This window comes from Enhydra lutris, unplaced genomic scaffold (assembly GCF_002288905.1).
Source record: "Enhydra lutris kenyoni isolate GAN:26980312 unplaced genomic scaffold, ASM228890v2 scaffoldscaffold33, whole genome shotgun sequence".
Classification (NCBI taxonomy): Eukaryota; Metazoa; Chordata; class Mammalia; order Carnivora; family Mustelidae; genus Enhydra; species Enhydra lutris.
This window is the reverse complement of record NW_019154117.1, coordinates 24,509,109-24,534,068: the sequence shown is the minus strand read 5'-3', so window position 1 is coordinate 24,534,068 and position 24,960 is coordinate 24,509,109. Positions and strand designations below refer to the sequence as shown.

General features: G+C 44.9%; 1 protein-coding gene across 1 annotated transcript; it reads left to right on the top strand.

Annotated features, from left to right (window-relative positions):
- The first annotated feature begins 2,899 nt into the window (after positions 1-2,899).
- On the top strand, positions 2,900-15,604 carry LOC111153593 (iron-sulfur cluster assembly 1). Its single transcript, XM_022512725.1, has 4 exons — positions 2,900-3,099; positions 9,575-9,628; positions 12,461-12,566; positions 13,941-15,604. Exons 1-4 carry the CDS (start codon positions 3,019-3,021, stop codon positions 14,087-14,089), a joined length of 390 nt encoding a protein of 129 aa, XP_022368433.1. The 5' UTR covers positions 2,900-3,018; the 3' UTR covers positions 14,090-15,604.
- Positions 15,605-24,960: the final 9,356 nt, after the last annotated feature.

Here is a 24,960-nt window from a genome sequence, read left to right as displayed (position 1 = left end):
TTAAGAATGTTAAAAAGCTTCCTACATTTTATTCTAGTTCCTGGGTAAATTTCAGTTCCTCACACTGATCATTTGGGACAGTGACCAGTGTTTGCCAGACCTGAAGAATGGATGACCCTTGACTTGGGCGCTGGTCACAGCCCCTTCTCAGGGCCCCAGCCGGGGACAAGTGGATCTGCTCCATGCTGAGGCCAGCTCCTAGTTATCGTTCAGATGCAGCTGGCCTGTCCCTCCACAAGCTCTACAGATGCTCCACTAGCACAATTTCCTCTTTCTCCCAGGAACACATAAGAAAATGAAATCTATTCTTACAGCCCTGTCTACTCTAATCCCTTGCTCAGTGTGTACAGTAATCAGCAGAGTGCACACTTAGAGATATCACTAAAATGTTCCGACATAACTTCAGTTTACTTTTCATTTTCAAATGTGTTTCACAAATGATTCTACTTAAAAAAAATCTTTACTGAGTGGGAAAAAAAATCCTGGGTAAATAGGATTCATGGTGTTACAGGTGAGGGGAAAAAAAAAAGTTCAGATTCAGATGTTCACAGAATTCAACAAACTCCCATAAAATTGTAAAGATGTACTTAGTACTTTTTTCTTTGAAAGTAGGCATGTTTAGACAACAGTAGTCAAGAATTTAGCATGCTTCCCTGGTTGGAATTCTAGGCTTAATTAGGGTCTCTGGCTCTCCCAGTTTTCCAGCTGAGAGTGTGGCAATCCTCCTAACCTCGTGGCAGTTCAGTTTCCGTGCCTATAAAATGGAAGTCACACCTGCCCTTTCACAGAGTAGAGAGGATCAAGTGAGGTCTTAACTAGGAAAACCACTTTTAAATGTCTAAAACCCTGAAACTAAGGCCCGAAGTGCAATGTTGAACATTTCCCTATTTTAAGTTTTTAACCTATTGGTGGAAATCTAAATGTGGTCACAGCTTGCCAGCTCCCTCAACAGTTACCACACCCACCTCAGGACACCCTAGGACAGCTGCTACCCTGAGATAAGGGAGCCCACATATTTCTTAAATAGTCACAAAACCCTCCTAAGGCCAGTTTATCTGAGGGGCCTGCACCAGTTTCAAATAACATTAGGTATGCCTGACCCACCAATAAGTAGATTATGTGACTTACCTCTCACACGCAAAACAGCCAACCAAGTTAAAAATTGAGTAGTGTGTATTAAATAGATGAAAGAATTAAGCATACATGGGGGATCCTAAACCAAAAAATTTAGGATTAGATTTTTTAAATGTACTTCTTTCCTAATTCACTATACTAAAAGGCCAGAGTTTATGCATCACTTTTAAACTAGTCGTCCCAATGTTCCTGCCCTACCTATTCTAAAATTGTGAGGCTATGAGAAAGTGTGCCCAAGGGTACTCTTGTAATGTATAAAGTCCTACACAATTACGTAACAATATTTCAACAATTAAGAATCATACATGGCATCTTTTTTTTTTTTTTACATTTTATTAACACTATTTCTTAGAACAGTTTCAGGTTCACAACAGAACTGAATGGAAAGTGCAAAGTTTCTGTATACTCTTGTCCCAACACAAGTCCAAATCCTCCACTATCCACATCCTGTACCAGCGTGGGGTATTTTTTTTTTTCAACTGATGAACCTATGTGGACAGAACATTATCCCCAAAGTCCATTGTTTACATTAGGATTCATTCTTGGTGTGATATGTTCTGAACAACTAGCAACAGTTTATTGAGTTGCTGGTACTTAGCTACGTGCCATACACTCCTCCAAGGGCCTTCCATTTAATCTTCACAGTGTCTGTAGGAGGAAGGGCATCGGAAGTAAAACACCTTGTACCAAATCACCCAGCTAGTCCGATGAAGCCAAGACAAACCCACCATACTACCATCATCTAATCTCACCGTCTCTTTTGTGTTAAGCCGGGTTTGGAGGCCAAAACCACCATTCTCTTACTGTCATTACTTAGGGGAATTTTGAACTCTCCAATCCTGTAGCAGCAGATGAAAGAAACTGGGCTCTAAAACACACTTCGCTGATTAGTTCTTTCCACACTGAAACACTGAGCAGAGTCCATCCTCCCCAGGACCGCCCCACCGACCCTCCTTTTTCCTTTACCTCTAGCACTGCCTCGAGAAATGCCACCTATGAGAAAAGCCACCTATCCGGAGGTTGCCCTCCCGAGCGCCAACCCCGCTGCACTTCTGTCCTCCCAAGATCGCTCATTCTTTCCTGGACTCTCCATTTACCAGGCTTAGGTGTGTTTCAATTAACAAGCAGAATTATAAGGCAGAGGCCCCTGAGCAGCGACTGCAAGGTCTGGCAGACAACAGGTGTTCATTCAAGTCTGTTCAGTGGTTCTCGCTGAGTGTTAACGGAGCTGCCCAATCACATCCTCGGAGCGCTTTGGGTTCCAAAGTCAGTCCCTGAAAGCGTAAGTTGTATTAGCACCAACCTCCAACAACCCTTCAAGTCAGCACGCGGTGAGGGGAGGACGAGTAGGGGTGTGTTTGGGTGGTTTATTTCACCACTCTGCGGTAAGTCTATGCTCTGAAGAAGTGTCTAGCTCGACCAGAAAGGAAGACAAGTACGTGTGCCTAGGCCTCGGAACCCTTCTGCTCTAGAGAACACCAGCTCTCGCGTTCAGCGTTCCTAAGCAGTGACGCCGCACCTTTCCCAGGGACAGGTCGGGGTGCGACAAGCCTCCAGAGTCAAGCCAGCAATCACTCCGCGTGCCCAAACCCCACTCCCCACGACGCGCCTAAACAGTCCCCGGAAGACGACCTTACAACCCCACGCACCCCAGCCTCGGGTTGTGCCCCCGCGTCACGTGCCCACAGCCCGAGCGCCGCGCCCCACCCTCCGCCTGTCACTCATGCGGCTGCCCAATGACGGCGGCGGGGCGGGCCCGCGCGGGGTGGGGCCTGGGGCGCCGTGCGCCGGAGCCTGTGGCGTCAATGCGGCCGCGGTGTCCATGGAGAGAGGGTGAAGTGGCCGAGCTTCGGCCCGAGGCACCGGGGCTCCGGGACCGCGAGGATGTCGGCTTCTTTAGTCCGAGCCACTGTCCGGGCTGTGAGCAAGAGGAAGCTGCAGCCCACCCGGGCCGCCCTCACCCTGGTGAGTGGCCGGGGCGCGCGGTCGGACGGGTGACATTGGTTCACCTCCGCCCCCGCGAGGAGGTCACGGCGGCACGGCGCCCGGCCCGCTGTGCGGCCGCCGCGTCGCCGCCCTGCCCTCCTTGCCCTGGCTGGGGAGATAAACAAGCCCGGGTGGGGCTGCTCCGTGGGAGCCGGGCGCCCGGGGAACTACGTTTCCCAGCAGGCCGTGCTCCGCTGCCTGCGGGGCAGTGGGGGGTGCCGAGTGTGCGCGAAGCCCCGGGTCCCCGGGGAGGCCCGCTGCGAGCCGGGGGCGCGACTGTGCTCGGTCGCGGGCCCTTAGGAGCTCGAGGAGCGGGAAGCTGGGGGAGGGAACCCGGAGGAGGGAACCCGGACTTCTGCCCTCGAGGTGCGCGGGGAGGGCGGAAGCTCGCCGGGGGACAACGGGGCGAGCGCGGCGAGCGACGTGAGAGCTACGGCGTCAACAAAGCCCACCCCTCACTGAGATCAAGGCTGTAGTGCACAAAGGGTTCCTTCCTGGCTTCGGGGAGGCTTTTTGAAACACCCTCCGTTCCTCCAGCGGGCTTCGGCCGTGGTCGGCTCTCACAAAGGACAAAGAAGGATAAAAATTTCTACCCTGAGTGAGCGTTGGGCGTTTTCTGGGTGAGAGATTGAACACCCCGGGAGGGCACCAAAGTCCACACCGCGTACGGTCGCCGCAGGATTTACCACGCAGACGCGATCCCTGGTGCTCTATGCAGTTTGTTCGTTTGTTTGTTTTTAACTGAGGGAAAACTCACATACCAAAATTTAACCCCTTTAAAAAATGTACCATTCGGTGGCATTTAGTACATTTTTAATGTGCAACCATCACCTCTGTCTAGTTATAAAACATTTCATCCCGGGAAAACTCCGTTATCAGTTAGACAGTCACTTGTGTTTGCCGTTTCGAAAGAGTTGGATTTCATAGGAGAGCTTGTGAATCAGTTCGGCATTCTCACCCCAGTCTTGGTTAAGGAGAAGGCTTTGTGCAAGCATTCAGCACCTAGAGAGTGGGAAGTAGAATTGAATCACGGATTCCATTCAAGCTAATGCTATAAGAAAGCCTGTTGTCAGAAAATCAGTTGAAACAAAATAGAAGGAAGTTGTGATCAGGTGGGAGGATTCATTTTTATAATGGATAAGTGTTTTTCAGCCGGTACAGGTTATCCTGATTATTCTATATTCCTGTTTTCTGTGCCACCAACCCTGTTTTCATGTTCAGAAGATAACATCATCAGATCTGAGAATTCTCCCGTCTTGAAATCACAAGAACTGAAGGGCCTGGGTCATACTTTGTGTCTTTCACAAGTTAACTGAGTATTTTTTCACTGAGTTAAAAAATACTGAGAACTGAAAAGAATTCTCCCGCTGATAATGGTAGAGCCAGAAAGAGGAGATGCTTTTTTGCCTTTTCTTTGTCCATCGTTTAACATATTACCTGCTTGTTCAGAATCTCTGAGTCATTCCCTTCCTCCCCATTCCTTGTCATTCAGCTGACATTTAAGACCTCCTGTGTTTCAGGACAAGAAATAAATTGAATTACCCAATTCCCACCCTCCAGGGACATAGTTGTGGGCCAGGCCATTGCCACCCCAGGAATTACCAGGGATAATAACAGCTTACATTCTCAGACCTGCGCTCTCTGCACTTGCTCCTGCTTCACAACCTGTTACCGGGCTTACTCTGCTAACATAATTGTGTCCGTTCTTCATCTTGTCAGTTCTTAGTTCACAAGGGCTCTGTGTTTGTTGCCTTTGATCAAGTGTTTGATTAACTTACCAGAGGCCATTGTGTGAACTTAGCCTGTTTAACTGTCTAGCTAGCTTTAGAAGTTCCTTTCTCTGTAGTCTTAGCTGGTGCCAGAGAAAAAGCAAGTCCTGATTGCTTTCCACCCACCGCCCGCATAGCAGGCTTGCAGTCATTTTAATCAGCATATGCTCCCTAGTCCCAAGACCCTGGCATGAGCCTTGTAAATCCTAGCATGTTCTGTCGAGTGCAGAAGCAGGAAGGTGATCAAAGGGCTAATGAGTGAATACAGATAAAAGCAAATGAAACAAGAAATGATTCAGTAAAATGGGTAGGAAGAGATCAGTGTTACCTAGATACATAAACTTGACATCAGTAATTTGACATGGTGCAAACTTGTCTAAGTGCTGTACCTACGTGGCCAGCAGAGGTCATCAAAAGGCTAGGAAAAGGAAAAGGAGTTGTGAAATGAAAACATGGTTCCATGCCGTCAGCGCCCAGGTATCTGCGTTAACTGATGTTAATCCAGGAGAGGACTCATGGTTTGCTGGAACAGAAGGCTTACTTTGGTGACCAGCTAGCTGCCCTTAACACTTCTCTGCAACCAGAGATGGTTTCTTGATTGAATGTTTTAAGTCTCCACCCCACCACTTCAAAGTGAGTACTTTTGGACACCTGCAGAGGAATTGACAAAAGAAATTGAATTTTTAGGAACCAGAGTAAAATATGATGAAAGCCTGAAGATTAACACTGCCCTGCTGGCAGAGGCTTTTATTTCCATCATTCTACAGATCAGAGTTAGTGCAACCATAATTTAAGATTATGGACACCTGTCCATAAAGTGCAACCAAAGTTGTAAGAGAATGATGGTACATAGCCAGCATCATTCTTCATGCACAGAGAGAAATTAATTCATTATGTGCAGTGAGTGCTTCAAGACTTAACTTTCTCGTGGCACCTGGTGGAGAAGGAAGAGGAAACAATGTTACTTGAGCCCCAGTTAATTCATGGAAGCACAAGTACCAGAAGTGTTTTGGAGCAATGACCAAGCAGTAATTTGTGTATTCAGGCAATTTACAGGGCATTCTCCAGGAAACAATTGCAGGTCGCCTAAATGTATAACAATGAGAGGATAGTATAATAAATTAGAGAGATCCAGTTGGTGACCTATTATGTAGTCACTGTAAATAATTTTTTTTTTAAGTTTGGAAGTCCTAACTCTTCATTCCTTAACTTACTGTCCCTGTATCAGTTATTTAATCTTTAATACTTAAATCACAGAATTGTAAGAATGAGATGATGCATATACACCATTGAACACCTGGAAGGTACTCAGTAAATGGTTAATATGTTTATTAGTGTGTATTATGAGAAACATGAGAAAGGCCACAAAATATACACACACAGAGATGACTAGGAAAAGACAAAAGGGAAAACATCATAATGCCACCTGGAGCTGTTAAAGAATGAGTTGAAAGATACTGTAACTTGTTCATTGGCTGCTATTAATCTGCCATCTTTTAAACATTAAAATGCCACATTTATAATGAAATTAAAATAGGTTGTAGTTGTTGGCACATGTTTCGTATACATAATCATGGAGTTAGCTTTGGTTTTAGTTTTGTTTTCTTGAGCAGCAAAATATTAAAATTGCCTGGGGAATTACTTAAGGAAATACAGTGTTAAGGATGAGAAGTTTCTGATACCAAAACAGACTAAAGATCTTTTTTAAGGGCCTTTTGTCTTGTTCTATGATCTACCTATGAGTAGATTAAAAACGATCATTCTATTTCACTGAGTTTCAGGAATCTTAAACTTTAATTCATTGGCCAAATTGCAGGTGAATAAGTCATTAATTATATAGACGTTTCTTAGAAAAGTGTAGGTGTCTTAGTCGTTTGGGGGAGTGCATGGAAATGGGAGGCTACCAGGCCTGCAGCATGTTGTTGTGAAGTTTTTGGACTGTTTGCCAGATTGAGTGTACTTACTGCGGAGTTGCCAGAGCCTGCGAAGACTGAGCCCAGAAGGATCCTCAGCTTCTGCCTGGTCCTGAGATACAGAAAGTATTTTTTTATAGCCAGCATTTTTTTTTTTCAAGTGCCACATGTTCCCTTTTAGGCCTTCTGACTTGGTCTGAAAATCAAATCCCTCACTTAGAAAGTTACAAGATCTGTATCTTTCCCCTTAAGTACGTACTCTGCTAGGTTTCCATCAGTAACACTCTGCCAGTGGAGTATGCTTGGTTTTGGCCTGACAGAGGAAAATTAAGAAAGACTCATTTTGGTTCCTATGATGACAGTTCCCAGGCACACAGGTTACTTTTCCCTGGATAGTAGAGGGGTGTGAAGTCAACCACTTTGGGATAGGTGGACCACTCCGTGAATTGTTTTTGTTTATTGTGTAAGTGTTTTCTACTAAGAGTTGGGAAAAGAAGAAAAAACATTATTTTGTAAAATCAAATTCGGCAATTTAATAATCATGTGGAGATAGAGTAGTGTGTACTCCCTGTCTTCTTTGTTTTGGTCTTGTAGCAGTGAACACTCATCACCTTTGACTCCCCAGCATTACAGGGCAAATTGTACTTGCAATAAATATTTTCCCACGGTTGTGCTTTTTTTTTAAACTTATCAGAAATCCTTTGCTCTTTGACAGTAATTAGATTAATTTCTTCAGGACTCAATGTGGGAAATGAGACCATGACACCAGCAGAAGCTAGTTTTTACTGGCATTTGTTTAGAAGGGTAAATGGGCATTTTTAAACATTTTTCTTCAGGAATATTCCTGTAACTATTTGAGGTTGACATGCTGTGATCTCAAAAGGAAAAAAAAAAAAAGTAATTCTATTCTTCTCCATTTCTTTCTTTCCCCAGCATACTGCTCCCTATTTTCACTATTGTCCTACTGGTTGGCTCCTGTTCTGGTAGAATTGTGGGAAAAGGCCCTTATAAATCACTACTGATGGTGATATTTTTTTAACCTTTTTTTTTCTTTTACAGTTACACAGAATATGTATATATGTGCACACTCACTGTATATTAATAACTGAAGTCATAGTTTCACTGAACATTCATCTTTATTTAGTGCAATATGTTGTTTTCTTTTCTCTTCTGGTTTGTGTTTTTATTTTATTTTATTTTTTTAAAGATTTTATTTCTTTGACAGAGAGAGATCACAAGTAGACAGAGAGGCAGGCAGAGAGAGAGGGAGGGAAGCAGGCTCCCTGCTGAGCAGAGAGCCCGATGCGGGACTCGATCCCAGGACCCTGAGATCATGACCTGAGCCGAAGGCAGCGGCTTAACCCACTGAGCCACCCAGGCGCCCCTGGTTTGTGTTTTTAAAAAATACTAGTGTCAGCCTTCTAAATTGGTTTCATGGCTTTTCTAAATTGCGTCCAGACTCTGCTTTCACATCTTCATCTGGCCGGCACCCCCACTGGACAGGCCCGAAGAGCACGCTTGGAGGCCATCCTCTTGGTCTGCTCTCTTAGCACAGGCTTGGGATTTGGCTACAGTTACTTCCAAGTCATAGGTCATAGTGTCCACTCTGGGATTCCACAAACCAATAAAATGCCAATAAAAAAACTGGAGGACCAGCATAGCATTGCCAGCTAAGTTGCTAATGAAGTAGGAAGGACATGATCTCTTTGTTAATATACTCTCATCATTGTAAAGTAGCAAGCAGGTTTATATCGAGCTCTTTGTGCCTGGCACTGTTCTAAATGTACTTCGTGAACTCATTTATTTAATCCTCCCAAGAATCCTGAGGAGGAGGGTCTGTTCTCCCCATTTAAGCCAAGTAACAGGCTTGGACACAGCTAGGAAGTAGGGCAGAAATGCCCTGGAACGGATTTTGTCCGTGACAGCACCGTGAAAAAGCAGACAGAACCCAAGATAGAAATACAGTAGATGTGGGAAAATTGCTCTTCCCAGGAAAGGGGGCTTGGTGTTGCTGATCGGATACACCTAATACATCGTGGTGTTTTCCTCATTTTGAAGACAAATGGGCCAGGTAATTAAACAGCATTGCTCCTGAAAAATGCCTCCCAGTGCTTGTTTCTGTAGTTGACTAGCTTAATCCTGTTCATCCGGATATCCTGAGATGATGTTTTAAGCCACATTTAGTAGCTGTGCGAACACATGGTGGGACTGGTAAGAGAGGCACCCTCTGGGTTGATGCTGCTGCCTTATTTCCTCTCTGCATTTTAATGGGCTTGAAATAGATTTGGGGTACACAAAAAAACAAAACAAACAATAGAGTTAATAATAATCAAAAGGAAAACTGCCTGAAGGTTTGCCTCCCCAGCGATTCCTGGATTGATTCTTGGCTACTGAGCGCCTTCTCTGTGTCAGGGATTGTCTTGTTGCCGAGCGTGCGGCAGGAGCACCGAAGAGAGGCTGCCCTGCAGACGTAGGTTTGTGATGTAAGTAGAACCAGAGAACTGATGACAGGGAGCCGATCTTGACTGGGGGGAACAAGATTCAAAGGATGTTGCTAGAAGGTATGTTAAAAATAAAAACAGAATGTTTTGAGTTGAGGAGAGTCCATGTGTTTGTGTACAAAAGCCACAAGGTACTCAGACGAGAATGGAATATAAATTTGTCAGACAAATGTGCTAATAGACTTGAATAGTCTTAAAGACTAGGGAACTATAAGGCTTTAAAGAAAGCAGGTTTTGTAGCTAAAATCTTAATAACTTGTTCTTTTTTCAGACACCTTCAGCAGTAAACAAGATAAAACAGCTTCTTAAAGATAAGCCCGAACACGTAAGTAAAACCAATCAGATGAATATTCAGTAAAAAAATTGAAGTTGTATTTTCACAATGAATTATCTTGTGATACACAGTATGTTTTCATTGGTTAGGGATTTTTATTTAAAAAGTAAAATACGCTCGTGATTTTTAGAGGCTCAAATAAAATATAACAGGGTATTGAGTGAAAAGGACGTCATTTTGTGACCCAAACTCTTGGCTGTCTTTCATCCTTCTAAGGGGCCACCTCTTAAGTGTCCTTCCTGAGATGAACATTTGTGTGTCCATCTCCTTCCCTACTTAGAGAAAGCATTCCATACATGCTGTGGTTACACTTTGCCCCTAATAATATAGCTTGAAGTTCTTTCCAGAGCATTACAGAAAGACCCACCTTTTTTATCATTCTTTTTTATGACTGGATATGTTAGTGTATTTTATTGAACAGCTTCTATTTATTTAGCCAGTCCCCCATATTAAGGTCTTTGGGGTTGTTTACATCTAGTGCTGCCACCAATATCATTCAGCAAATATTTAGTGTCTGTAGTGTGTCAGGCCCATTGTTCTAGAGGACTAAGCCCGTGAGCCTGGTTTAGTGCACCCCTGTAGGCTGTCCTAGACACAGAACTGTTGAGTGTGCATCCTCTTCACCTGAGGGCATTGTTGCCTGTGGAATACTGTAAATTACGTCCAAGTACTAAACTATTGATATTTAGTAATTAGACTTTGGAGTGGTGTCTAGGTTCTGTTGTACAACCTACATTACCGTGTAATGAAGTTCTGGCACATCCCTCCTAAGAATTACTAAATGCTAAAATGTATGTGGCAACCCCGTTTGGATAGACTGATGGAAAGAGTATATATACACGGGCCAGATGAAACCCTGGTGTAGCTGCGTGTAGGTTTGAGGGATAACAATGACATCAAGAGGATGGAGCACACACGCCTCATTGGGTGTCACTGCTGGCGCGAGCAGTCCCTTTTCCAAACTCCAGGTACCTAAAGCTGTATTTTCCTGTCTTCTGTAAGTGTCTGTATTCATTCCTAGTCGTTGGACCTCCTGCTTTGCTTGAGTCTTCCGGTTTATAAAGATAAAAGCTAAGTCAAGTTAATACTCAGGACAAGTGCTCCAGAATTCCAGCTAGATGGTTTCTTATTGGTGATGCTGAATGTGTGAATCGCCCTGCACGTTCTCTTCTCTCACTCTGGGAGTGAATAAGACCACAGTTCTGTCTCCTTGTTAAGGACAGAAGAGACTACAGTCGGACTGCTTTATTCAGAACTCCCAGGCAGCTTAGCATTCTCGCTCCGTGATTGCTCCTGAAGCAAATGTACCATTGCTGTGAAGAGAAGCGGGGTCTGCTTGGCGAAACCCTGCTTTTTGTGATGATACTTTTACTGTATACTTCAAAAAAGCAGATAGGATCCAAGATTAGAAGTTCGGTAGATATTGTTAGAAAATTACACTAAGATAGACATTAGATGAAGGCTGGTATTTTAAAAGTGCAGTTTGGTCCCATTTTAACTTCTTAACATCTGTGTGGGCTGCAGTCTTTTGATTTCTGGTACTTGAGAATGTTTGCGTAGTTCTGTGTTAGAATTAAGGCCCTGTGTAGAGGCAGGATGGTTTCCAGGGGACGGCCTAAGGACCTCACTGAACCTAAACATAGGGAAGCTTCCTGAGAACATCTCTTGCAATGAGGTGGAGCACAAATATTTTTGAGGAATTGAGAATTTGTTAGGTACGGGCTCCTGGGTGGCTCAGTTCCTTCGAGTCAGGTCATGGTCCCAGGTCCTGGGATCGAGCCCTGCGTCTGGCTCTCTGCTCAGCAGGGAGCCTGCTTTCCCCTCTCTCTCTGCCTGCCTTTCTGCCTACTTGTGATCTCTGTCAAATAAACAAATAAAATCTTTTTAAAAATGTTTAAAAAAAATTTTTTTTTAATTCTAAAAAAATTAAAAATTTTTTTTATTAGGTAGTCATCTGTGCCATCAGGTACTTTTCTTTTTCCTTTAAAAAAAAGGGATTATTCATGTTTAGAATTAAAATTCTTCCTTTAAGGGGCACCTGGTTGGCTCAGTTGGTAGAGCAGGTAACTCTTGATCAGGGGGTTGTGAATTCAGGCCTCACATTGGGCAGAACTTACTTTAAAAAACAGAAGCAAAAAAAACCCCTCTTCCTTTAAAAATGTTATTCCCAGCCTAATCTGCCAAAAGCAAGGGTTAAGTAGTTACCATGCATTGGTATAGTGGGCTGCCAGGACGTTATATGCAGATGATAATTGTGACCGTTAATCACATGGAAGGATGATGTCTTAAGTGGCAAAAACAAATCAGAGAATTAAGACTTATTCCTGTTATAATAAAGCCTGTGTTTAGATTATGTGTATCTATAACAAGGACTGGAACTAAAAAGGAAAAAAAAAATGTTTTCCGTAGAGTGGTAGTGACTGGTTTGGGGTTTTTTGCATTTAATTGTTTTTATTTTAGGATCCCCACTAGTATTGCAGTGCTGTTTGTTAAATAGCTAAATTTTTTAAATGCTTGTTTCCCTTTCCACTTATACTTCTTGATGGGACATTTCATAGCCAGAAATCTAATATCTCTTTAAGCTTATGAAGAAACAAATAATGTCAAATAGCCAGAGTTTTGTTTTTTTTTTTTAATTTTAATATAAATTTTTTTAATTTTTTATAAACATATAATATATTTTTATCCCCAGGGGTACAGGTCTGTGAATTGCCAGGTTTACACACTTCACAGCACTCACCATAGCACAAATAGCCAGAGTTTTTATGAATGTTTAATATGTACTACTTTAAAACTAAGTTTATATTTACACTGCTTTTTCAGGTAGGTCTGAAAGTTGGTGTCCGAACCAGGGGTTGTAATGGCCTTTCTTATACTCTAGAATATACAAAGACAAAAGGAGATTCTGATGAAGAAGTTGTTCAAGATGGTGAGTTCCAAGCATACATAGTGCTTGCTGTGAGGTAGGGTGGTTTGATGGACTTTCATGTATCAGATGATTGATACGCGGCAGCTGAGTGAGAATGATACCGTATTGTCCCCCATTTTGCTGATTAAGAGACCGAGACATGGGGAGGTGAAATAGCTTGTTTGAGGGTCACTCCGCTAGTTCACTGGCCTGGGGAAAAGTTGAACCTACTCAAGTTGCTCCAGAAGGTATGCTCTTATCATTTGTTTTATTTCAATTACAAAAGATAATCATTGCAGAAAGATTTTAAATGCTGAAACTTCAGACCAAACCATCCATCTTTTGGGAAGCAGCAGTTTGACATCTATACCAATAAGTAAATAAGTAATGTCATCTCATGCTTTTGAAGAATCTGTGTTTTAATTTTATTAAAAATGCCAGTGCTCTAATTCTCTCTTGCCCCCTGGCCCTACCCAATAACCTAATAAAACCTATTTAAAACAAAATAATGTCACGGCCTCGGGGGAACTTCAGCGAGCACTAGCACGGGTATTTCAGTGGAGCTCTGCGTCAGAGCTGTGCTATTACCTAGCTAATTTATCTCATTAAAGTGAAGCTACTGACCAATGATGACGTTTTTGTTGTTGTTTTTAACAAGTTGTTTTAAAGTGAAGTTACTGACCAATGATGACATTTTGTGTTGTTTTTTAGATCGCTACATAAAATACCTTAAATATTAAATTTTTAAATTTTAAATATTAAATATTTCTGAAGATGATTTCTAATAACTCTGTACAGTTTATATTTGAGTAATTACTCAGTTTTTTATAAGGAAGAAAGCTTTCTTAGACCAGTTATATTTATGAAGGTACCAGCCTCTACCAGCGTAATTCAAGGGAGTTACGTTACTGCCAGTTTTCCGGCCACGTTGCACTGATGGGCCTCGTGACACCAGCCCAGTGTGTCACAGTCCTGTGTATGTGTCTCAGCTTGCCGGTGCGTCATGTGTACAGATGTCTGTGCAGGCTTTTACACATTTATTGACTCTGTTTTTACAGAAGTCTCAGAACATACGCCTTTCCTTCATGTTGCAAATTGGGAAAAATGGGTGAAGTACAGTGAAAAGCACATTCTGGTTTTGCGTGGAACTGTCGTGGAGTATGCTTCTCTGCACCTGTCAGGCCTAATACTGTGTTTGACTTAGATCATTGGGTGGAAAAGGGACAGACAGGAAACTGAGCACTAAAGCTCTTAAAGGAAATAATGAGATAGATTCAGAAGCTTCCTATTAGACTTTTGTCGGTGGTTACTATTTTAAAAGTTCACTTGTGCTTTGAATCAGCAGGTTCCATAGACCTGCAGGCTTTATGTGACACGTGTTTTCTTCTCCCCAAGGAGTCAGAGTGTTCATCGAAAAGAAAGCACAGCTAACACTTTTAGGAACAGAAATGGACTATGTTGAAGATAAATTATCCAGTGAGTTTGTTTTCAATAACCCAAACATCAAAGGAACGTGTGGCTGTGGAGAAAGCTTTAATATTTGACTACTCTGGCTGTAAGCTCCAGGAACACTCATGGAAGTCCTAGGGCTTACTGAAGAAATCATGTGACTGTCACGTGCTTAAAGTTTATAATGTATGACTGCCTTACGAGGAAAATAAAATGATGCATTTTGAAAGTGAAGCCAGTGTGTTAGATTCCAGAAGAAGCGATACTTGTATTCTTTTTAGAGGCAGGAAACGAGAAGCCATTCCTCTCTTTGGGTCATTTTCCTGATTTTTAAAGAAAAAAAATCCTGCCCTGCAGTTAATTGTCTTGCATCCTTTCCATTAGAACCAGCTTCACGAACGCTGTCTACCTGGGAGGATTTCAGGAAATGTATTTTTAATACGTGTGCACGCCATAGCTCGCTGTTGAGAGTGGCGTGAACATGCATTTCCCGACCAGATTGATGGCTCGTAAAATTCAGAGGCAGAAGATCCTGAGAGCGGGCGTGACGTGGAACAGCACTGGTTTTCTCCCCAAACTTGACGGCATTTCTACAGTCGTGTCCAGAATGTCTTTGTCAGATGCCTCATTTGCTTTACCCTTTAGCAGCACCAGCCAGTAGATGAAAGTATCGAAAAGAGATTTCCTTGAACTGCAGTGCAGAACAGTTCTGAGCGATGGCATCAAAAGGTAAGAAATACTTCACCCACTGTTTTTAATCCATTTCTTTTGCCACCCAAAACGTCCCCTCAAAGGTGGAATCTCAAACTGGTGTCTTAAAAGCCATCCAGCATACCCCCTCGATTCCATACCTGAGGAAGCAACCCCCAGTTCGTCCACCCTCACTCTGTGGGCTGTGTAGCCGCAGAGCTGGGACAACTCTCTCCTCCCGCCCGTGTAGGGGACATTAGCTCTGCAGTCAGTGAAGATCAGTGTGTGGTCTGGCTTCTTTATCTAATTGGCATTTTGATAAGATTTCTTTGTAATTTGATGAAGCTCATACTTAGTTTATTTTATTTTGAGTGAGAAGAATCTTATTTTAAAACCCACTTATGTCAATTACCATCTTGTTTCTTTAGAACTTTCAAACAGTGGTTTAATGCTAGCAGAAAAGACATTTGTAGCAACCCCGAAATATCCTTTCGAATATAGTCGTCAGTTTGAAGCAGCACATGAGGGTCTTTTCTTAAAATTCCCAATACGTGTACACTTCCTGTATCTCAAGTTCAATGACTGAAATTCTTAACCTAACATTTCGTCACCAACTTTCCTTTGATAGCATTCTTTTTGGCATTTAGTTACTGGTTTTCCTGGGTTTGACATACTAAGTGTTCTATGAGAAGACACATACGCTTTTTTTTGAAAGCTGACTTTGTATTGAAGTAGCTGTCCTATTTATGTCCCTCGTGTTTACTGAAGTAGCTGGCACAGAGTACACCACCGCCCAGAGCAGTAACTGTATGTACGTGCTCCTGAGTCCATATTGTTAATGATTGTCAGCCCACTTATTATCTGTGCAATACTGTACGTATGTAGAGATTGAATTGTCAATAAAAAAAGGACATGGCCTCTTTGTGATCATAAAATTGCCTTTTCTTTATAATGAAGAAGGGTTTGGGAATAGTAGCTCTTCCAGCAACTAATGAATAATGGCTGTTTTCTCTAACCAGTCTCATCGCCAACAGGCATTTTCTGTGCCAGATTCTGTTGCATCATCATCTTGCTGCTGTGTTCTCCATGCAGCCCTTTGACAGAGCCATTTGGGATTTCTCTTGGCCCCAGACAGTCAGCATTCCCTTTCTTCTGCAGCCTTGTCTTCTCCCTGTTTTGCTTCCTCCGTCCTCTCACACAGATTCCTTCTTATGTTCTCGTGTCATAATCTCTCCCTGGAATGCTGTTTCCAGATCTGTCTTCCAGGCTTTATGTTCACCTCAGGCATGTGGTTTTGTTTTTGTTTTTGTTTTTGTTTTATATATATATATATATATATATATATATATATATATATATATTTAAAGATTTTATTTATTTATTTGACAGACAGAGAGAGAGAGATCACAAGTAGGCAGAGAGAGAGGGGGAAGCAGGCTCCCCGCTGAGCAGAGAACCCGACGTGGGGCTCGATCCCAGGACCCTGAGGTCGTGACCACCTCAGGCATGTTTATAAGCACCTGCTCTCCGCCTGCTCTGAGGTTTCACAGATGACTGGAGCTACTCCCCAACCTCAAGAGATCTTAGGGTTGGCAAATGAGACACCAATGAAGAGAACGCTCTAAGTGTTGTAATAGTTAGTAAAATGTATTACATACTTGCTCCATGCCAGGAGCTGTTTGAATGCAACCTTCACAGTAAGCCAGTGAGGTACGTCTGACTCCTGTCATTTCATAGATGAGAAATTGAAGTATGATGTGAACAAAATAGTGGGCCTAAGTAACACGGTCAGTGGCCAGGTCAGAGTGACAGCCCACATCATCAGGCACCAGCCTGTGCTCCCAGCATTCGGGCCATGCTGCATGTTCTAGCACCAAGATGGCTGCACTTTCTAAGAAGTTGTCTTCAAGGTCGTGACACTTAGGCCAAGTTTAAAAAGCCCTGAGAGCTTAGGGGAAGAGGGAAGAGAACAGACAAAACTAAAGAGGATTGAAAGCCTGCCGGAAGCTAAGTTCTCCGAAGAATGTGAAGCAGAAGGGCAACAGGACAGAGAACATTGGGGCTTTCACTTTCTGTACAGGCGGGGAACCACTCAGTCATTACAAGGGGGCCATGAAAGCATCTGCGTTCAGAAGTGTCTGGCTAGCTGGCTGCCTGTGGAGCATGGAGAAAGCTTGCCAGCGAGGAAGACAGGAGGAGGTACTGCAGAAGCCCGAGTGGGGCCTGAGGGGGAGACCGGTGAGAGGCTTCGGACGTGCCGCTGGCAAGACTCCATTGACCAGACCAAGCTCAGCAGGGCTGTGGTGGTGTGGCCCTTGACTAATCACACCAGCAACACTTTACTGGGGATTTTTGTTGTTTTAGTCTCACACAATATCAAAAGGTTTTTGAATACGGAGCTTAATCATTTCTTCGGTGTTCATTTAACAACAGTCATGTTGTCATTATTTTTTACAAAAAGACTCCAACAGCCACATCCTGTTCTTTTCCATTTCAGCCAAGCTCCTCTTCAGACCCTGGGTGGACCCTCTGAGAGGTCACTTCATAGTGCCCCCGTGTGACATGGAGGACATCAGCTGCTGTGATGGGAGCGTCACACAGAGACAGGACTGATGGTTTTTTAGTTAGAAGAGCAAACTAGAAGCCCACTCCCGTGGCTGAACTATCCCAGGAAGGATTTCAGGAGGCAGAGGCTACAGCACTCTTCTGCTCCTTGCTGTCTCTCTGTCCTCTGCCCCATGAGAATGATCTTCTCTTTGGCAAAGAGGAAGAAGGGGGTGGCGTTTGGAAAAATCCCTACAAGATCAGACGTCCCTAAGATTTCCAGTACTTCCTAGGTTTCATTCATCAGGAAATACCTCTAAAAAACAGCCTTTCTTGTCATGTTTTGATATCTGAGACCAGGATATGTGAAAAGTCTGTGATGTTAAGCCGCCTGGTCATTTTCATGCCGTCAGCAGTGAGGCCCATGGAGCCTGCAGAGCTCTTTATAGGCGTCCGATTTGTGCCTCAGTGCAGACGTACCGGGGGCCACGAGATCACATCACCTCAAGGGTGAACACATGTAATCAGCCTGATGTGGGGGATCAGTTCGGCGGTTCATGAGATGCCGGCTGCAAACCTATAGGTCTGGGCAGAGATATTGGATTTAAATCACCTAACCCATGCCAGGTTAAAAGGCTACAAAACGACAGAGCCCATGTGTAATTATGGGCTCTGTCGTTTTGTAGCCTTTTAACCTGGCATGGGTTAGGTGATTTCTCTGAGCCTGTTGCCCCTTCTGTGGCACAGTCTCAGGATTTGGGGGAATTTGATGAGCTAATTACACATAAACAGCATGCACGTTAGAGTTAAAGAGTTGGTAGTTTTAGTCCTTTTTACCTGTGGTTATTAGTCAAAGCCAGAGTTTAGGGAAAGGAGTACTTCCATTCAATTAGGGAGTTACTGCGCCATATTAAAAGTGTTGGGGAGATTTCCTTATTTCTTTACGTGACCACAAATATAATCATAAAGAGAAATTTTTTTTTCTCTTTGTAGCTAATTAGCCGTTAAGAGAATTCCCATGTTAGGGGGCCTGAGAGGCTCAGTCAGTTAAGTGTCTGCCTTCAGCTCAGGTCATGATCCCGGGGTCCTGGGACTGAGCCCCATGTCAAGCTCCCTGCTCGGCAGGAAGCCGGCTTCTCCCTCTGCCTCTGCAGCTCCCCCTGCTTGTGCATGCTCTCCTGCCCCCTTAAATAAAATCTTAGAAATGAAAGAAAAGTCCATGTAGAGAGATGTGTCTTAACCAAGTAGCTGAACCCCCTCCTTGGGCTGGAGGATTGGGGATCCACCTACCCTGTCCCTCTGTGATGCAGAGCCATGTTGGGGGTGAGCCACAGTGGGATATGCGATAGCGACTGCCTCCCTTGCTATCCACCAAAACCTTTGGTAAAGGCTAGGGTTCTCATGAATGACAGAACATAATTTTCCCCACGGCAAGGGCTCTGTACCAGTGATAGCGGCCCAACATAAAATTCCCCTAGGTCTTTGATAGCCCTAGTGGATTGCATCATGGGTTTACTTCCATGAACGGGTAATTCCCACCTGTTTACTGTCAAGTACACATTGAGAGGTGCCTTACTGGCTCAGTCAGAAGAGCATGCCGCGCTCGATCTCAGGGTCGTGAGTTCGAGCCCCACACTGGCTGTAGGGATTACTAAAATAATAACTGTACGTGTTTAATGTTCTCCATAGAGTCCACATCTTCAAGCAATCCTCGGACTTCCAAGTATAAATGAATCTGAGGATCTTGCTAACAGTGCAGACCTGATCCCAAAGGTCTAGGGGACCCTGGGGTTCTGCACGTTGAGCCAAGGTCCAAGTAAAGCCCATGCTCGTGCTTTGCAGACCACATTTGAGTAGGAAGGTTTTAAACTATCTCCAGAGAGTCTACCTGCTTGTATTAAGTGATAATTCGCACTTGTGTTTGTTTTTACCGACTACCCACCACGGTGTTCAGGGCTTCTGATGGCCCGAGATGTGGTTGTGTTGCCACCCTTGAGATGACGGCACCGCTCAGACTGCTTACCTGCCAGTTTTAACTCTAAGCACTGTCTGATACCTTTCAGTGTTGTGAAATACTTAATGTCTCAAGGATGTCCAGCCCCATTTCCACTTAGCTTCCTTGGTGGCTGGGTGCCCCCCTCAGTCCCCACTGTATTACCCAGCACAACCAGGCGACCTGGACAGCCCATACGTCGTTTTGACCCTAATACTCTGGAACCAGAATCTTCTCAGATAGACCAAGTTTGACATCTCAGGGAGGGGAAATCTTGCACAGCCCTTCTCTGAGTGGCCACAGGTGGCGGCACAGGGCCTTGCCTTTCCTCAGGAAATGTGTTTTGTGGTAAACTGCACAGAACAGAATTTACCATTTAAGCCAGTTCAGACGGTGCAGTTCAGTGGCCGTAAGCGCCTTCACAACCGTCACCATCCGTCTATAGAACTTTCTCATCTTCCCAAACTGAAACTCCATACCCATTAAACACTAACCGTTTGTTCCGACCCAACGCCAGTCTCCTGTCTCTGGACTTGTGCAGTCTAGGCACCTCAGCCCCGCAGTCACACAGCATGTGTCCTTGTGTGTCTGGTCAAGGGATACAGTTTTAATCATCAGCAGGAGGCATGGCCTACATAGTTACTACTGTTGCGCTTTAACCCATGCTGGTGGAGTCCGACTGGCCACCGACGATGTGTCTGCTGATGGTTGTTTGTGAACAATTGAGGGCAGTTTAAGAAAAGCATCAGACAGGAGAAAAAGCATCAAAAGACTGCACTCAACAGACCCAGACAAAATTCCTTCTGAGGACTTGGGAGAAACAGGTAAAACGAAGTTAAATATATAGCATAACCCTCACTTTTGTCAGGGAACAAAGTCCAGGGACATAGTTTGGTGTTACAACAGATCTTCTCTCCCTCCTTTTCTTCCCAGCGCAGCCCCAATCCACTTCTAGCCAGATCTTGTGGGCAGAGGTAGAAAGCCGTCTGCCTCCCAGCGACTGCCTCCATTTCTCTTCTGCATCTTGTCCGTATCTATAGAAGGGAAAACTTGACAATTCAGCTACTTAATTTACTCCTTTTTCAGTTAACTTACTGCTTAATCAGCTACTTTTTTAAATGTCCATCCTCCACATTCCACCCATTACCCTCATACAGGAATATAGTCCCATGACCCTTTGTGTCATGCAGCTGTTTATGTGACCTTGAGGAGGTCCATATGTCACAATGCATAGTTATTTACCAACACTAAGCATTAGCATTGCCAGATCCAGGCTAGCCCAAGCGGTATCAGATGAATGAGACCCAGCCCTGCTCCCAGACATGCCGGTTCATGAACAAGATGGCCACATAAACAATTAAAAAGCAAGTGGTAAGTGTCACTCCTAAGGGCATAATGAGAGAAGAGAAAACGGGAATTTCAGCCAGCTTGGGCGTGGCTAGGAGAGGAGGGGTGAGGTGGGACGTGGAGAGAGACCGGAGAGGCTGGTGCTGAGGGATGAGGTGGTAGCTGGGTTCATCTACCAATCAGGGTTGGGAAACTGACCTGCTTCCAGCAGGTCAGCAGGAAGCTGGACCCAGCTGGTCATGACTGAACTCACCAGTCCCCCTCTTCCCTTGGGGCCATCACTTCGCAGCCTTGCCCTCTTCCTGGATGTCTGTGCCTTTCCTTCCCCACCCACCATGTTCCCACTGACTCTGAACCCTGACTTGGCTCTCCTCTCACTCAGCCTGTCCTCACACCCAGCCCTGGGAGTGTACGGCCTCGGTATAGGCAACAGTTTGAAAGAGGAGGAGATCAGAAGATAGTAGAGAGCTCCCTCTCCCGGCTTCCCTTAGGCCCAACTGCGTGGTGGAAATAAATGAGCTCATCAAACTGGCTTCCATCCAAAGCTGCCAGGTGTTTCCTCCTCCCCCTGCCCAAGCAGACCTGTCAGTCCAGCCAGTGTCACTGAGCAGGTATCATTCCCTGGGGACCATTCACAGAGCTCAGAGGACAGTCAGGATCGGTCCATGGCAATCCCTTGGATGGAATCACACTGTTCCAATGCATCTCACCACTTCCTACTCCAGCTGCAATCCACCTAGGGTCTTGTCTTCCAAATCCCCTTCCATACATGCTACCTTATGTTTCAGGCGCTAGGGGCGCCCGTAAACACACCGTGGTGGTGTGGACGGCAGACAGAGCTAAGGCCAATCACCCAGGCAGTGCCTCCAGACTGGCCGAGGAGCCTGCTCAGTACCTTAGCCAGTTCCCTGGAGAAGAGGTGGGAAGTAAGCCCCACTGCGGCTGCACAGCTGTCTTTGGTATCAAAGGAAGTGAAGTGGAAATGGTTGTAGGTGTGGAGATGGTTGGGCACGGTTGGCATTGCCCACGGGAAACCCCAAGGACATCTGTTCCTCCTGTAGGATGCTGAGCAGAACAGTGCACCCTCTTCTCTGGTTTCTGTCTTTGGGAGTCCGGCTCCTCCTCTTTGGGGTTCTATCCTATAGGTCAAGTGCTGCTGCCTCCACCAAGCAAACCAGAATCAAGCAGAGATCTTCCCTGGAGCCTACACCAGGTACTGATTCCCATTTTTAAAAATTGACCTCTCCTGAGGCCCCCGAGCTGCCCCCACGCCCCCTGTACTGAGAGTCTGTGACACAGCAAACTGCTGACATCGCCACAAGATGTTCATTACCACTTTCTTTGTCCCTGGCTTGCGGAGGCTGGGGGCTGTCTCATTTGGAGAGGGCTCCGAGGAATGCCACTGTCTCCACGCAGATCTGTCTTGTTTGGTTTGGGCTTGCTTTTTGTGCGTTTAGGCTGGCTTTCTCTGTGGGACCACGCGGCCCCCCTGCTTCATCAGCACGTATTTATGGAGCCCTTGTGTTGGGCTGCCACAGCGATGTCCCCCCACCCACCCAGAGGCGACCCCACAGGAGGAGGAGAGGTAGGAGGAGGAGGAAGAGCATAGTGGTAGCAGCTGGTGGCAGCAGCGGCGGTGATAAAGCCACTAGCACTTGGGAGAACAGGTCCTGGGAGCCAGGCCACCTTCCAGGCCCTCTGCAGGACTCAGTGCACTGAAAACTCACGCAGCTCCTGGGAGTTGACACCGTACTCACCAGGCCCATTTTATATATGGGCATCCTGGGTCCTGCGCTCAAGGCTAGCAAAAAGGACCTTGATTCTCTCAGCCACTGTGCTCAGCTGAGGAAGATAAAGCCAGTACAACCATAAACAAGACGGAGAACGATAGATGCTGTTGAGGAGATGCAGGGACAGTGTCGAGGAGGCTCAGAGAAGCAGGGGAGGACTCCGTGAGGGAAGAGAGGTGGGCTGCCACTGTGAGGAGAAGGGCACCGGGGCTTCTGCCCAGGCAGAGCAGATAACCAGGCACGGACACTCCGAAGTAGAGCTGCCCAACAGGGAAGCATTGGGGACACTCCCAGCTTCTGGCTGGGCTGAGAAGCCCTGAGCACTAGGCGAATGCACTTGCACACTGTGGGCCACTGAGGCTTTTGAGCGAGAGCAAGTCTGGATCGGAATTCTTTTAGGAAAGGTTGACCCAGAGTGGCTTATAAAAAACAAGACATTGGAGCAAGGATTTCTCGGGCACTGAAACTGTTCTGTGAGGTGTAACGGTGGATACGTTTGTCCACACCCACAAATGTGCAACACGAAGTCAACCCCAAGGTAAACTAAGGAATTAATAATAATTATTAATAACTAAGGAATTAAAAATAATTAATAAGCTAAGGAATTAATAATAATATCTGGCTTGGTCAGTCAGGCATCGGGCTTGATTACAGCTCAGGTCATGATCTCAGGGTTGTGAGATGAGACCCCGCATCGCGCTCCACGCTCAGCAAGGAATCTGCTAGAGATTCATTCTTTCTCCTACCTCCCCCTGCTTGTGCTCACTCTCTCAAATAAGTAAATATTTGAAAAATAATAATAATACTGGTCCATCAGTTCTCATAAATGCATCGCACTAATACAAGATGTTAGTAGGGGAAGCTGTGTTTATGACGGGGATGGGGAGGTGAATACTTTTCAAACAATTTTCTGTAAACCTGAAACTGCTCTTTAAAAAAACAAAGAATTTATTCAGAAGTCCTTTTTTTTTTTTTAAGATTTTATTTATTTATGAAGGGGGGTGGTAGGAGAAGCACAGGGAGAGGGACAAGCAGACTCCGTGCTGAAGGCCTAGCCTGACGTGGGGCTTGATCTCATGACGCTGAGATCATGACCTGAGCCGAAACCCACTGAACCGACCAGGCGCCCCTCAGAAGTGTTATACTAGTTTCAGATGTACAACACAATGACGCAATAGAAAAGATATCTTTTTTTAGCAAAATAATCAGATTACATTCCTAAGAAACTCCGTTTTTTGAAAATTGCATTTTGAAAGCAGTCATTTCAAAGGAAGGATTGAGCGTTTCATTCATTTTCCCTACCAAAATTTAAATAATAAAGTCATTTTTTTAAGTTGACTTAAGTAGTCTTTAACACCCAATGTGGGGCTTGAACTCACAACCCTGAGATCAGGAGTCACACACTCTTCCAACTGAGCCAGCCAACGGCCCCAGTAAAGGTCATTTTTAATAGTTGGCTGTGTACAGCCATAAAATCCACATATCAGAAAGCACTCTGGTCTTTGCGTCTGGTACCTGCCCAAGACTGATAGGCTCTCTTGGCACATGGGCCGCAGCGGGATGGTGCCTGCCACCTTCCACAGTGTACTCCCCGAGCCATTGTCCTCACCTTACTCCCCTGCCACATGTTGGTAAACAAGGCCACTCTACTGATCTGCTCTTGGCCAGGGCCACAGACTTTTTCTGTCTCTGAGGTGCTGAATCTGATGGAGCCAGAGTTCCAGTTCTGTTTGGTTACAGTCAATAATAGCACGCTGTATTCCATAATCAGTTGTGTTATATGCAGTTCCTCTGACAAGCCCAGCAGAAGGCCTGTGATAATTGAGTACCTGCTCTGTGCCAGCCACCATGCTGTGCAAGTTATCACATGGGCAGTCAGATCCCAAGGCTGAGGAATCCAGGGAAATCCACCAGGAAAGCCCAGTGGGCATTTTGGTGAGAAAATCATGCGAGAGTTAGTAAAGTCCAGATGGATCCTTGGGTCCCTGTGGCCTTTCACCTGCTTCCCAAGTGGTCCTCTTCTCGCTTAGACCAGCATTTCCAAAGTGTGGAACCCCATAATCTCTCCAGAGGGCCACAGGCATCTGGAGTTTTCAGAGGAAAATGCAATGACACAGTAGTAGTCACATGTGTATCTTGAATTGGAGATGTGAGATCGTAGTGACTTCACAAAAACCCTATTTTGTGCTCCATGACAATTCCATATTTAAATGTTGAACATTTTCCGTAAGGACAGTGTTAATCAGATTGTCTTAAGTAACATTCATTTGACAAGATTCATCCTGGTTAATGTATTTTTCACACCATTGGCTGGCATCAAATTTGCAATCTTTTTTTTTTTATATTTTATTTATTTATTAGAGAGAGAGAGAGAACACAAGCAGGGGGAGTGGGAGAGGGAGAAGCAGGCTCCCCACAGAGCAGGGAGCCCAATGCAGGGCTTGATCCCAAGACCAGAGATCATGACCTGAGCTGAAGGCAGGTGATTAACTGACTAAGCCACCCAGGTGCCCCTCAAATTTGCAATCTTTATTATTGCTATTGGGTTATATTTTTCTATTTCACTTTTTTTAAAAAAAGGGATTAGTGGCTCAAAAGTGTT

Coding starts and splice junctions, on each gene's coding strand:
- LOC111153593 (XM_022512725.1), top strand. CDS start 3,019: ATGTCGGCTTCTTTAGTCCGAGCCACTGTCCGGGCTGTGAGCAAGAGG. Junction 9,629..12,460: donor TTAAAGATAAGCCCGAACAC/GTAAGTAAAACC, acceptor CTGCTTTTTCAG/GTAGGTCTGAAAGTTGGTGT. Junction 12,567..13,940: donor TGAAGAAGTTGTTCAAGATG/GTGAGTTCCAAG, acceptor CTTCTCCCCAAG/GAGTCAGAGTGTTCATCGAA.